The sequence below is a fragment of the Macaca mulatta genome, chromosome 20 (genome assembly GCF_049350105.2).
Source record: "Macaca mulatta isolate MMU2019108-1 chromosome 20, T2T-MMU8v2.0, whole genome shotgun sequence".
Lineage (NCBI taxonomy): Eukaryota > Metazoa > Chordata > Mammalia > Primates > Cercopithecidae > Macaca > Macaca mulatta.
Window position 1 is genome coordinate 12,122,905 of NC_133425.1, and position 14,812 is coordinate 12,137,716.

At 46.9% G+C, this 14,812-nt stretch overlaps 1 protein-coding gene across 35 annotated transcripts in view; it reads left to right on the forward strand.

The window, feature by feature from the left end:
* Positions 1–14,812, forward strand: part of CLEC16A (C-type lectin domain containing 16A) — a 238,236-nt gene that overhangs the window by 25,712 nt on the left and 197,712 nt on the right. For 19 of the 35 annotated variants that reach the window (XR_013412426.1, XR_013412421.1, XR_013412422.1 and 16 more), the window contains 5 exons: positions 750–855; positions 2,571–2,694; positions 7,215–7,389; positions 9,340–9,393; positions 13,218–13,331. Coding sequence is in view for 23 of the 35 variants with exons in the window: in XM_077987250.1 (XP_077843376.1) it covers positions 750–855; positions 2,571–2,694; positions 7,215–7,389; positions 9,340–9,393; positions 13,218–13,331 (573 nt within the window). In the remaining 12 variants the exon portion in view is untranslated. Of the gene's footprint in view, positions 1–749; positions 868–2,570; positions 2,695–7,214; positions 7,390–9,339; positions 9,394–13,217; positions 13,332–14,812 lie in introns of all 35 variants that reach the window. The other 16 variants (XR_013412430.1, XM_077987249.1, XM_077987242.1 and 13 more) reach the window with 4 other exon arrangements.

Sequence of the window (14,812 nt, forward strand, 5' to 3'; positions counted from 1 at the left end):
TGAGGCAGGAGAATGGCGTGAACCCGGGAGGCGGAGCTTGCAGTGAGCTGAGATCCGGCCACTGTACTCCAGCCTGGGCGACAGAGCGAGACTCCATCTCAAAAAAAAAAAAAAAAGAAGTGATAGAACAGGTAATGAACCCAGTTGTGACATTATTTGGACTCTTTTTTTTTTTTTTTTTTTAATTATAATTTTAAAATAGAGATGAGGTCTTGTCACATTGCCCAGGCTGGTCTGAACCTCCTGACCTCAAGTGATCCTCCCTCCGTGGTCTCCCAAAGTGCTGGGATTCTGGGCATGAGCCACCACTCCCAGCCAATGAATCAGTGATTACTACTACTACCACTACTACTGCTCTTTTTTCTTTTTTTTTCTTTTTTTCTTTTTTTTTCTGAGATAGGGTCTTGTTCTGTTGCCCAACCTGGAGTGCAGTGGCATGATCACAGCTCACTGCAGCCTCCAACTCCTGAGCTCAAGCCAGCCTCCCACTTCAGCCTCCCAAGTAGCTGGTACTATGGGTGTGCACCACCACACGGACTTGGACGTTTTTCTGTTTCTTCTGTGGCTTTGCCTTCCCATCCCTTTCCACATTCCCCATTGGGAATGAACCACTGACTTAACTGTTCACATTGGCAATTTTTTTTTTTTTTGGCTTTTTCTGAAGTTTCTGATGGAATTCAGAGAGTTGGGGTGAGGCCAGGCCTGGCTTATGGGCTTGTAATTTGTTTTCCTTATTTCTTTTGTTTTAGCACACCAATGACTTTGCCCTGTACACAGAAGCCATCAAGTTTTTCAACCACCCTGAAAGCATGGTTAGAATTGCTGTAAGAACCATAACTTTGAACGTTTATAAAGGTAAGTGTCCTCGTGGGCTTGTGTCTCGGCTGATTTCTGACTTGGCAGCAAGCGCTCCCGTGTGTGTGCGTATGGCTCTCTGATTGTCACGAGGGAGCGCAATGATGATGAGCCGTGGCAGCTTCTCTCATGAAAAACTTGGAATCCCCTAGCATTTAGCTGGCCGCTCATGGAAATCCTTGCCTTCTCCAGGCATGTGGAAGTCTTGCTCATGCTGCTACATGGAAGTAGGATGTCCTGAGAGGCACGTGTGGGATTCAGAGTGACTATGTTTTGACTATGTTTTAGAATTTGAGAAAGCAAAATTGTCTTTTTAATGTGTCATTTAAATTTTTGTGTCTTGGCTTCTGAAATATACTTTAATACAGCTAAGGGGTAATTTGACTTTTAAGTAATATTTAAAAGCATGTCACATTGTGAACAGCAGGGGGCAATGTTGTATTCCCAACAGGCTGCAAAGCCCAGCACTAACAAATTCCTCCTTTCCCTCAAGATGTTCTTAATGCCCAAAACATTGCCCCAGGGAAAAAGCTATTCCCCCACTCTCTGCTGCACTGACACGAAGTCCGCCTGGCCACAGGTTTCCTGAACTGGAATTGCCCTTCCAAGGCAATGCTTGGAAGTTCTCTGCCTAATGCCTGGGTTATTTTCCCTGGAGTCACCACAGTAGAGATGGGACTATTTTCTCAGGGATGAAAGGGCTTTGACTTTCATGAGTCAAAATGTTATTACTCCCTAATGAGGGTGGGGGCACCTCAGGGACTCACTTCAGCCTGGCACTGGGCTTACATTAAATTTAAGAACCTTTCTAGGAGCCCAGCTGGACCCATCCAGGGTCGCAAACTGAGGGCCTGTGGGCCATATCCAACCATCAGACGTGTTTTAATTGGCTTAGTTTTTGAAAAAATATGTAGTTGCCAGTATTTAAAAATTGAGAGGTCTTCCATGATAATCTGGATTTGCACCTTGAAGATTCAGATTTGGTAGTTGAAGCCCACAGTCCTGCAGGGGTAGGGGGTCAGCTGGCACAGAAGCAGCTGCCCCTTTGGGGTCAAGGCCCATGCTCCCAGGTCACACGCTGGACCTCTGGCCACCAGCCAACCTGGCAGGTTTCTAAGTGTGTGACCCTGGTCCAAGCCACAGTTGGTTCTGCTGCCTCCTGCTCTGTTTTCTGCTGTCCCCTTCTAACCTTATCTCTCTGTGCAGATGCCTCCCGCCCTAGCCTCTCTCCCCCTGAGCAGCTCTCTCACCTTCCCAGGTCCTAATCCTGTTAACTGTTGTCTGTTTTTTGCCTTTCCTTCAATGACGATTCCTGTGTTCCTTATTCCAGTGTCATGTAAGTTATTAACCTCTGGTTTTCCGCTTTCTTAATTTATCCTTATGTATAAATACAGGAACCTTGCTTGAGAATGATGTAATTCTCAGTGTAGTCTAGCTCAATCTGCTACTGATAAGTAGGCTCTCCCATGCACTAATAATGTTTAGCCCAGCTAATTTAAGTGTAAAATATCATAAGAACTGCCTTGATGACTATAGTTTTATGAATAAGATAAACATTTTTAAGTATTTCCAGGAAAGACAGACAATTTCAGATTATAGCAGAGGGCTTTTTCATTGTGGTTTTTGGGTTTTGCTTTGTTTTTGTTTTTTTTTTTTAATCTTCCCCAAGTTATTTTTGGTAGCTTGACTTTTTTTTCTTCTGTGAATTTTCTCAGTGGATAACCAGGCCATGCTGCACTACATCCGAGATAAAACTGCTGTTCCTTACTTCTCCAATTTGGTCTGGTTCATTGGGAGCCACGTGATCGAACTTGATGACTGCGTGCAGACAGATGAGGAGTAAGTGACACCCCCAGGGCCACTCAGTAGACAGACAGGGTGGTTACGGGAGAATTCTGTTTTCATCAAGAAAAAACAAACACATTAACAGCACTCCCCTACCTCTGTGTAGCCTGTACTTCCGTACTCTAAAAGGTCCTGCTCACCTATTTGTAATAATGAAACGCTGGAAACAACTCAGAGGCCTCCCAGAGCAGGCGGGGTAAATCAATTCACTACAGCCATAGATGGGGCTGCTAGACAGCTGGTGAGAAGGTCACGGGGCTCTGTCAGCTGATGAATGCATTAACATAATGTAGTCTATCTGTACGATGGAATAGTGTTTGGCGATAAAAAGGAATAGAGCGGGCCAGGTGCAGTGGCTCATACCTGTAATCTCAGCACTTTGGGAGGCCGAGACGGGTGGATCACGAAGTCAAGAGATCGAGACTGTCCTGGCCAACACGGTGAAACACCGTCTCTATTAAAAATACAAAAATTAGCTGGGTGTAGTGGCGCACGCCCGTAGTCCCAGCTACTTGGGAGGCTGAGGCAGGAGAATTGCTTGAACCCGGGAGGTAGAGTTTGCAGTGAGTGGAGATCCTGCCACTGCACTCCAGCCTGGCAAAAAAGCAAGACTCAGTCTCAAAAAAAAAAAAAAAGGAATGAAGTGCTGACACTTGGTATGGCGTAGATGAACCTCAAAAGCATTATTCTTAGTGAAATGCCCAAAATAGGTGAATCTATAGGGGCGGAAAGTAGATTGGTGGCTAGGATGTTGTGTGGGGACTTAGGAAGCAACTGCTAATGAGTATTGGGCTTTTTTTTCTTTTTTGAGACACAGTATTGCTCTGTCACCCAGGCTGGAGAGCAATGGGGTGATCATGGCTCACTGCAGCCTTGACCTCCTAGGTTTAAGCAGTCCTCCTGCCTCAGCCTCCCAGGTAGCTAAGACCACGAGGCCTAGGCCACCAAGCTCAGCTAATTTTCTTGATTTTTAGTAGAGATGGGGTTTCGCCATGTTGCTCAGGCTGATCTTGCATTCCTGGGCCCAAGCAATCCTCCTGTCTTGGCCTCCCAAAGTGCTAGGATTATAGGTGTGAGACACATATCCAGCCAAGTAAGGGGCTGCTTGCTTTTTTTTTTTTTTTGAGTCAGAGTCTTGCTCTGTCACCCAGGCTGGAGTGCAGTGGTGCAGTCTCGGCTCACTGCACCTCCACCTCCTGGTTTCAGGTGATTCTCCTGCCTTAGCCTCTGAAGTAGCTGGGATTACAGGCGTGCGCCACCACACCCGTCTAATTTTTGTATTTTTAGTACAGACGGGGTTTTACCATATCGGCCAGGCTGGTCTTGAACTTCTGACCTCATGATCCGCCCATCTTGGCCTCCCAGAAGTGCTGGGATTACAGGCGTGAGCCACCGCGCCTGGCCGTAAGGGGCTTTTTTCACAGGGGGATAGCAGTGTTCTAAAATCGACTGCGATCATGGTTGGGCAACTCTGTGAATCTACCAAAAACCATGACATTGTCTACTTTAAATAATTGAATGTTATGGCACGTGAATTATACTTCGATAAATCTCTTTTAAAAAAGAGATTAGGATGGTGCTTTTGTCCTCAGAGGGATGATTAGAAGTTCCAGAGCAGGATTTCTTTCCCTTGGCTCTATTTACCTCTTAAACTGGGTACCATTGTTGTGGGGGCTGTCCTGTGCATTGTAGGCTTTTTACGAACATCGCTGACCTCTCTACCTGCTAGATGCCAGTAACACCCCTCCCCAGTCGCACTAACCAAAAATGTCCCCAGACATTGCCAAATGTCCCCTTTAAGGCAAAATCACCCTCACTTGAGAACCACTGCTCCAGGGTGACAGCTTTGCCCAGGCCTGGTGAGAGGTGCACCTAAATGGGGTCAGGATGCTAAAGGGACCCGATGAGAAGTGTCCTGGGGGACGGGAGCTAGGCAGATAGAATATGAGATCTGATATGGGGGAAGAAGCAAGAATGGGTAATGGCAGACCCAGCGGAGCAATTGGGAAAGCCAGAAGCCTTATGGATTTAAACAGTCGTGGATGCAAGACATAATGAGACACTTAACTACAGAAAGAGCAAAGTTGTACAAGCAAGGAAATGAAATCATAGTCCTCTATTTGGCTCCACAGCGAATGTTATGACTTCAACCCCAATTACTGATGACTACTTCGGGGAAAGGGGCAGAGAAAACAGAAGAGTTCTGTCATAACAGGAGGTCAATAGATAATACCTAAAATGGCTCAATTGCAAAATAGAAGTCCATGCAGACTTTCTAGAAATATGGGAGGAACTAGCTGTAGAAACAAGTAACTGCCTCTGGACAGTGGGGAGAAGTGGAGGAGGGCTGGGTGTGGTGGCTCACACCTGTAATCCCAGCACTTTGGGAGGCTGAGGTGGGCAGATCACTTGAGGCCAGGAATTGGAGACCAGCCTGGCCCCATCTCTACTAAAAATACAAAAATTAGCCAGACATAGTAGTGCACCCCTGTAATCCCAGCTACTAGGGAGGCCAAGGCACGAGAATTGCTCGAACCTAGGAGGCGGAGGTTGCAGTGAGCTGAGATTGCACCACTGTACTCCAGCCTAGGCGACAGAGCAATACACTGTCTCAAAGAGAAAAACAAATAATGGAGGATGCGAGCCTGGGCCAGGAGCTGCTCTTTTTCGTTATCAACTTATCAATGCTATTGGAGTTTTAAACCTAGCTACATGTATTACTTTGATTTTTTTTAAACCAAAGTATTAAAAAGTGAGGTATTTTAAATATACCATTAGAGAAAATGTTCCAAAGTATCTTCTTAAGTGGGAGAAAAGTACAAAACATTGTGCATAAATGTTCTAGGCCTCAGGCGCACGATGGGTTCGTAGACATTCATATACTATTAGGCTTTACAACATATATTTGCTATAAATATTTAGCAAATATCTTTTTTTCTTTTCTTTTTTGAGATGGAGTCTTGCTCTGTCACCGAGGGTGGAGTGCAATAGTGCAGTCTTGGCTCACTGTAACCCACCTCCCAGATTCAAGTGATTCTCTTGCCTCAGCCTCCTGAATAGCTGGGACTACAGGTGCGTGCCACCACACCTGGCTAATTTTTTTTTTTTCTTGTATTTTTAGTACAGAGGGGGTTTCACCATGTTGGCGAGGTTGGTGTCAAACTCATGACCTAAAGCAATCTGCCTGCCTTGGCCTCCCAAAGTGCTGGGATTACAGGTGTGATCCCAGTCTGTACCCAGCTGAAATATCTTGTTGAAGTATAAGAAATAATTGGCTGAGCATAGTGGCTCACACCTGTAATCCTACCACTTTGGGAGGCCGAGGCAGAAGGATCACTTGAGTCCAGGAGTTTGAGACCAGCCTGGGCAACATGGTGAGACCCCTCTACCCTCTACAAAAAAATTTTAAAAATAGTTGGGCATAGTGGCAAGTGCCTGTAATCTGAGCTACTTTAGAGGCTGAGGTGGGAGGATCCCTTGAACCTTAGGGTTGAGGCTGTAATGAGCTGTGCTCATGCCAGAGCACTCCAGCCTGGGTGACAGAACAGGACCCTGTCTCAAAAAATAATAATAAAAGGAATAATTATCCAGAATTATGTAAAAGAAGCAGAATTGATCTTGTTTTTACCTTTTTTTTTTTTTCAAGTATATACAGTTAGATGGATAGAAATGTGACATCTGTATTTTAGATGTGACTACTACTAGGAGAGGTAAAAATGTAGAAAAAACAGACATTAGGGTTATAAGTCCCAAAATGTTAATAGTGAATATCTGTTAGTAGTGGGTTTGAGACTTTGAATTCTATTTGCTTTTGTATTTTAATTCGCTGTTGTCAAAAATGACCATCTATCAGTTGGGTAATAATAATACAAACCAAATGGCTAGCTAGGATTTGCTGCATACTGCTTTGGGGGCGGTGAAAGCATCCCCACCAGCTGTTTCTGGAGTGTGAGACTGACTCCACCCAAGAGACATTACCCCTTGACCCCCCACCCCCAGCACGCTGTTGCTAACTGCAGGGAGACGGAGACCTCCAGGGCAGGGGCCTGGGGGAGGGGTGTCGTGTCTTTGCTCTATGTCTGCATGTCTTCAGGGCCACCGGGGTGGCCACGGCTGTGGAGGCCTGCTTTTCTCTTTAGAACTCCTCCGGAGCATTTTAATTACAGTGGATTTATTGCTCCATTAATGCTGCTTATCTGGGGAGCCAGGGGATCTTGCCACAGTGGCTAGTAGCTGTGCTTATGCAGTGGCTTGCTGGAAGAACTTAGCAGCATTTTGCTTTGTTTACCTCATTCTGGGGGACCCCAGCAGTCCCCTGAAATTGATTGCAGTAAACCTGCCCATTTTCCCTTGTGTATCTCCCCAGCGGTGGCCAGGATAAGTGTCTCTTGAGACTAACTCAGATATTGGTTATATGGATGAACCCCCAGTGACCTAAGTCTCAGGCCATTGATGTTAGGCTCAAAGGCTCCTAGTGTTGGCCTCCAGGCTGAGGTGGTCATTTCTCATGGCAGGCACCGGAATCGGGGGAAACTGAGTGATCTGGTGGCAGAGCACCTAGACCACCTGCACTATCTGAATGACATCCTGATCATCAACTGTGAGTTCCTCAATGACGTGCTCACGGACCACCTGCTCAACAGGCTCTTCCTGCCCCTCTACGTGTACTCACTGGAGAACCAGGACAAGGTGGGTCCGGCCCCATGGCTCCCGCTGGCTGAAGCCCATCTTCAGAAGTGGGGAAGAACAGTCTCTAGTCCCCTGGAATGGGGCTGAGCATTGCAAACCAGGACTGAGGTGGTTGTGGTGGTTGTTGTTTTTGACAGAGTTTTGCTCTTTTACACAGGCTGGAGTGCAGTGGTGCGATCTCGGCTCACTGCAACGTCCGCCTCCTGAATTCAAGTAGTTCTCCTGCCTTAGCCTCCCGAGTAGCTAGGATTATAGGCGCATACCACCATGCCTGACTAATTTTGTACTTTTTAGAAGAGATGGCATTTCACCATGTTGGTCAAGCTGGTCTCGAACTCCTGACCTCAGGTGATACACCTGCTTGGGCTTAGAATTACAGCCAGGACTGAGGTTTTGAGCCCAAGGGAGATTCCTTTCAAAGCATGCTGGCTTTCCTTTCCTCTCCTCTTATATCCTGAGACAGAGACAGAGTGTGTGTGTGAGAGAAGATTATAAAAGTGAATAAGAAAAGATTAGCGACCTCAGGAGGAAACAGGAAACATGTACAAATGTAGGGTTTTGGTTGCTGTGTGTCCTTCCCTGAGGTGTTCTCCTCCCCGGTAACTTTTCCTGGTAGTTGCCAGAACCCACTGATTTGGAGAAGATGCAGACAGCGACAGAACTTGCGCAGCACGGAGGGAAGGCATGGAGCACACTCAGGGAAGGGTCCCAGGGTGGTGACTGTCCACTGTTAGCAGGCCCCAGAGGCCTGTGGGGATGACGGCTGGTAACATGCAGGGCCTCAGTTTCTCTCCCAGTCTCAGAGATTCTGGTTCTGTTGCTCTGGGGTGGGGCCAGGAATCTGCATGTCTCACCTATCCCTCAGGTGATTTTGATTCTGTGCTGCTGGTTCTCGTGGCGCCCTCCGTGAGGAATGCCGCTTCTGGAGGGGAGGCCTCTGTGCAGTTCCTCTGGAGGTAAAGGGGCCTCAGCAGGAGGCAGGACAGAGCCTCAGGACAGAGCAGGAGGCAGGACAGAGCCTGGAGTTTTCAGGATTCTCACTACAGATGAGTAAATAAAAGAAAATGTATTTTTAGTAGAAACGGGGTTTCACCATGTTGGCCAGGCTGGTCTCGAACTCCTGATCTCAGGTGATACGCCTGCCTCGGCCTCCCAAAGTGCTGGGATTATAGGCATGAGCCACCGCGCCTGGCCAGGACTGAGGTTTAAGCCTGAGGGAGATTCCTTTCCTTTCAAAGCATGCTGGTTTTCCTTTCCTTTCCTCTTATTTCCTGAGACAGAGACAGAGTGTGTGTGAGAGAAGACTGTAAAAGTGAATTAAGCTCCTTAGCTTTACCAGAGGCGGCTCTAGGAGGCACAGACAAAGTATGAGAATTGGAGTTTTCAGACCTGGGTTCAAATTCTGCCTCTTCCCTTTCCTAACTCTGTGACCTAAAGCAAGTAACCTGAGCCCATTTCTTCAGCTGCAAAATGAGGGCCTAACGATTCTTCTCTCACAGGGTGGGTGTGAAATGGAGCATCTTGAAATTCAGTATAAACGAGGGGCTTTTCCAAGGCCACAGTGCCCTAAACCTCCTCCCCCATGCTTTGAAAATAACTTCCCAAGAACAGGCTTCCAGGAGGCCTCTCCTGCCGGGTCATCCAGTGCCCCAGCTGGTGGAAATGAACGTGCTTGGTAACTTAAGGAGCAAGTTCTCGGGGGTCAGCCTCTCATCTGTGACTAATGATGAAAGGTTTCTCAGGTGGAAAAATAGTGGCCTTACAAACAGTATTGAGTGGGATTTTGCAGAGTGGACTTTTGAGTAGCACCCGGAAAGGACAGCCCTAGGGCCATGGAGGAAGTCAGTGGGACAGGATGCCCTTGTTCACACAGAAGGCTTTTGGCTTTGTGTATTTTGTGCTGCTCCCTTGTGTGACCTGATCTCTCTCTTTCCTGCCACCCCCCACTAGGGAGGAGAACGGCCGAAAATTAGCCTGCCGGTGTCTCTTTATCTTCTGTCACAGGTATGCTTGATCATTCACCAATGTCCCCACTACATTTGGGGTCCCTTGGTGTGCCACTGCCTTGCAGAAAATCCCCAGGCCTTATCACCCATCTTCTCTGTGTCCCCCATCCTAAAGTAAAATAACAGCAAAACAAAGGGGCTTTCTGTTTTCCAGGCACTAAATAGAGGTAGTGTGTATCTTTTTCATGGTAGGAGATGGAAATCCAAAGATAAATGAAAAATAAACCAAACCTGACTTGTGTCGTTGATTTTTTTACCATGAAGACTGAGGTTTCCAAAACAACTGAGTGCTTGAAATACCCTGGAAATGTGGGCTGCAGCGCTTTTACTCATGCAGCTTTGAATGAAGCCCCACATTGCAGAACCCACAGCGTGCATACACATAGCAACCTTGGTGTAACAAACTTCCTGAAATGAGGCTATTTTTAAAGGGCTTTATCGCGATTCTAGTTCCCAGATTACCTCGTGGAAGGGATCTCGTAGCAGCCTTAGCTCTCAGATTTGTGTCTTGAGCCAATTTGTCTCCCTCCCCTCCTTAAACAAGTGTGTTTCCTTTGTGTAATTATGTAATATTTACAAGAAGGGAAAAACTCCATGGCGACCCAGTTACATAACTTTAAAAATATTTTTATTACAAGCAGTCCAGACTCTCAGGGCATCTCATTAGACTATCAAGTAGTCCAGCATTTACCCAGAACTCTGTTTCCGCTTTTGCAATGGCACAGGTATTTGCTTTGATGAGGAACTGTCCGTCTAACTTGATCCCCAGCTGTTTTGAATTTGAGGCGGGGCTTTTTCTTTTTGGCCCAGGAGGAGATGTTCAGAGGCCACCTCCTCCCCAGCAGGTAGGCCGATACGGACATGTCCTGACTATCACTCACAGCCCGAAGTCCTATTCTGGGGCTCTGTTTGCTTAGGGCTCTGCGCGGGGCCAACTTTGTCTGAATGCTGCTCTGTACGACGGCGCTGAGCGCAAACCCCAGCCTCTCCTGGCAGCTTTTTTTCTGCTGCCTCTTTCCAAGTCTGCTGGCATCTCCTGCTTGGGATTCTGGGAGTCCAGCAGGACCCTAGCAAGCCAGTTCTCAGCCCCAGGAATCACATGGAAAGCATCCCCAGGACCCTTCAGCTATTGGAGCATTGCCCGGGCAGGGTCTCCTCCAGAGAGCATGGCCACCAGCCACCCATGGTGGGAACATCAGTGGAGACAGTTACGCCTTTTCTCTGAGACTCCTCCCTCGCCGGTTTGCTTTGTAAAGAACCAGGAGCCCATGCACCCAATTACTTTTTTCAATATCTCACAGAAAGCATAGCTTGTAATTCGGTATTCCTCAAACTTGAGTAATAGATCCCTTTTAAAGATAAACAACCTAGAGCCCTGTTTCCCCCTGCATTTTCATTTAGCTTAATGGAAATATGACCTAAATGTGTGGAAAACCCAAATCAGGTATAAATCCTGTGTCCTTAAAGCCTCTACCTCAATATAAAATCATTGCATACTTGCAAATTATTTTACAAGCATAGCTAGAAAATCATGAAAATTTTCGTGGATGACATTAATTTGGTGTGACAGGTGATGCTGTCCTCCTAGAACTAAACTGCTAACAGAGTGTGGTATGGGCAGCTGGGCCCGGCTTTTTGAGTCTGGCCTGCACGTGCTTCCATGTACTCTGCAGTTACTCGCCCTCCCTCTTTTTCGGGTTCAGAGCCAGGAAGATGAGCACTGTGCGTGTCCACAGGCAGGAATTGTTTGCTTTGTTCAGGGGATCCTTTGTAGGTGCTCACTGAATGCTTGTGGACTGAAAAGAACAAGGAATAAATGATCAGTTAAGGCCGCATTCGTACAAGGTACGTAACATACCTGAGAATGAATGGCCACAGTGATCGGTGTTTTGTATTGCTGGTAGCGTGATGTGTGGCAGGAATTTGGCCATAAGGTGAGAAGAATCATCATTGGTAACATTTGAGGGCCTGCCAAACCCTGGACATGGGTTAACTCATTGAATCATACTGTGCGGTCTCTGTATTAGAAAAGGTTCCCAGTATTTTAAAAAAAGATTTTTATCGGCCATTTTTTATAGGGAGGTGCCACATGGCCATTCTGCCTGTACCTTTTATCTAATTTGAATTCTATGTATTCGTTGGATTAATATATTCCCCTTGTTCAAACAGTACAAAACATGGCATGGAAAAAGTCCCTCTCTCAGTCTACACCGTGGGCACCCAACCTCACTCCCCAGAGGCAGCCTGTGTTGATTTTTGCTTTCACTTTTTATTTTTTATTTTATTTATTTATTTATTTTTTTTTTTTTTTGAGACGGAGTCTCGCTTTGTCACCCAGGCTGGAGTGCAGTGGCGCGATCTCCGCTCACTGCAAGCTCCGCCTCCCGGGTTTACACCATTCTCCTGCCTCAGCCTCTCGAGTAGCTGGGACTACAGGCGCCTGCCACCACGCCCGGCTAATTTTTTGTATTTTTAGTAGAGACGGGGTTTCACTGGGTTAGCCAGGATGGTCTCGATCTCCTGACCTCGTGATCCGCCCGCCTCTGCCTCCCAAAGTGCTGGGATTACAGGCTTGAGCCACCGCGCCCGGCCCACTTTTTAAAAAATAATTTTTTTTAAACAACGTTTTTTAAAGTTAAAAAGTTCAAACAGGTAAAAACCGGGTTTCTTTTCTAGTTTTGTTCAGGCTCCTGACTTCTATCTCCAGAGACAATTAGGGTTACAGGGTTCTCGTATGTCCTAACAGAGACATCTGTCAGGGGTTCTCAACTAGGGGTAATTTCGCCCCTCAGGGGGTACCTGGCAATGTCTGGGGAGACGCATTCGGTTGTCATGACTGAGGCTGGGGTGCTACTGGCATCTAGTGGGTAGAGGTCAGGGATGCTGCTAAGCAGCCTGCAGTGTCTGGGACAGACTCCCTCAACACTCAGTGACAGCCCAAAGTGTCAGCAGTGCCAAGATTGAGAAACCTTGGCCTATGCATGTGTAAATAAGCAAATACAAACATGCACACGCTTTTGTATACAAATGGTAGATAAGCCACACCCTGTGCTACACCCTTTTGCCTTTACATTTTAAAACAAAATAGCAGGCGTGTCTAGGCCAGCTTTGCAAGACAGTTTTGAATACCCTGATTCTTAAAGCTGGTCCTCTGAACATTGGGCAACAGGTGTGGGAGCAGGGCCAGCTTAGCCCAGAGCCAGCCCTCTGGTTTTACATCCTGGCCCAGCTGGGTCTGCCTCTGTCTCGTGTGGTTTTCAGCCCCGGAGTTCGCATACCTACTGACGATGCTGTGGAATCCCCGTGTGCTAAAACCCACCACAGGGTCAGAGCTCCTTCCCGTGATGGAATCTCTGTGTAGCCAATCCTCTGCCAAGTCCTTGATTGGAACAAAACTCTCCGGCTGCCCCTTCTTCTTGTATCACTAAAGTATTGGGACAGTGCCTCCTAGTCTTCTCATAATCAAATTTGACACTAAAATGCCCATGGAAAGGAAGGAGTGTGCTGGTTTGGCTGTTCTTTCCCGCATTGCTCCACTTCAGCCGGATTTGGCTTCACCCAGCCATGAGGGATAGTCTCGCATTAATGCACTTCCTTCCGAGGAAGAGCAGCCAGCCAAATAGGCAACAGTCTGAAGGAGAGGCTGACCTTACGAGAGTAGAACTCAGTCCTTCCTGTGCCTCATTCTTCAGATTTTACATCGTAGGAATTGCTGCTTAATACAGGACTTAGGTGGCCCAGCCTGGTCGCTTCTGATCCCGGAAGCAAGAGGTTGAAAGTACCGCACACTTTCATGCAAATCCCGTTTCTTTTTTCCATCAGGTCTTCTTAATTATACATCATGCACCGCTGGTGAACTCGTTAGCTGAAGTCATTCTGAATGGTGATCTGTCTGAGATGTACGCTAAGACTGAACAGGATGTTCAGAGAAGTTCTGTAAGTTATTAGCTTTGGGATTGTTTGACCTTAATAAGAAACCATTGCTCATTTTGCTAATCCATGTGTTTCTCTAAAATCAGAAGCTAACGTTCTGAGTATATAGCAGTGATGATGCATAAGCTGGTCCAGGATTCAATGAACCTAATCAGAGTCTTGATTGCATACCCCAGAGAAGCTAGGGTCAGGTACCACCTGGATTTGATTAATTGTGTGTTCTTAAACATGGAATTGTACCAGTCTGGGCCTTAGGTTGCATATCTGTGAGACACTGTTATCGGGACACAGAAAATGCCTTATCAGAGGAACTAATGTCTACAGAAGCTGGGCGATGAACATCCATGAATGACTCAGGCCCCAGGTGAAGGCAGTAGAGAGTGGTGAGGGGTGTGGCAAATTGGAGAGTATATGCCACCTTGGCGAGCAGCTCCTGTTCCACCCCAGGCTGCTGCTGTTCTGCAGAAATATGGATGTAGGATTACTAGGTTTTTTTTCATGTTTCTAAAGAAGCAGGAAATCTGCATTGTTATGTGTAATCTCTGGTTTTAAATGATCATCCAGCTTTGGACTAAGTAGCATGTTTGTGGTCTGCAGGAGTCTTGGAGTTCCATTTGGTACACTACTGAGGGAAAACACCTGATGGCCAGTGTTGTGACTTCTTTTGAAGCTTTCCCATCTTGTCCTTTGTATATCTCTGCTGTCATCCCTCACATCCTGCTCACATGTCCTGAGCTCCAGCTGCCTTATTTCTGGTCTGACTTGCTTTTCCCCCAGCATGTCCAACATTTGTGCCTTTGAACCTGTGCCTCTACCATACCCATAGCCTGGTTCCTGATGCACCTGGTTCCCTCTTTTCAAAGGTCTTACCCACTCTAAGCTCCTTATGGCAGGGATCTCACCTGTCACTGAATCAGCTGCAGCCTAGGCTGCACAAATGCTCATCTCACTTATGCTGAGCCCAGGCTGCAGCTGATTCAGTGACAGGTGAGATCCTTGCCATAAGGAGCTTAGAGTGGGTAAGTGAGATGAGCACGGTATGTTTTATACAAGGGCTGTTTCATACAGGTTTCCTCTCTGCAGCCAGGTGCTCAGGCAATGGCCAGGCTGGTAAAAGGGCCGGCTCGCCCTGGGGTAATAGATTTGCTGCCCCACCTGCATGAATGGGTGAAATGTGACCCTGTGGATGAAAGGCCAGCACTACATGGAGTACAATTACAAGAGGCCCCTTCCCTTTCGCTGTTTTTGGTGTATGATGGTCTGGCCAGGTCATTTTGTTATTCAGGGGAGCATTAGCGCCTCTGAAAAGCTTCCCAGAACCTCTGTCCTTGTTAGTGGTGGTGGCATTAGTTCAGCTGAATTGAATGGGGCCTTTTCATGGCCCCTGTCTGGCCTATCCCTTTCATAATTCATTCAGCAGTGTTGATGAAGCTCTTTCTTTGGGCCAAGTGTCATGCTAGTTCTGGGGATACACAATGTCATAA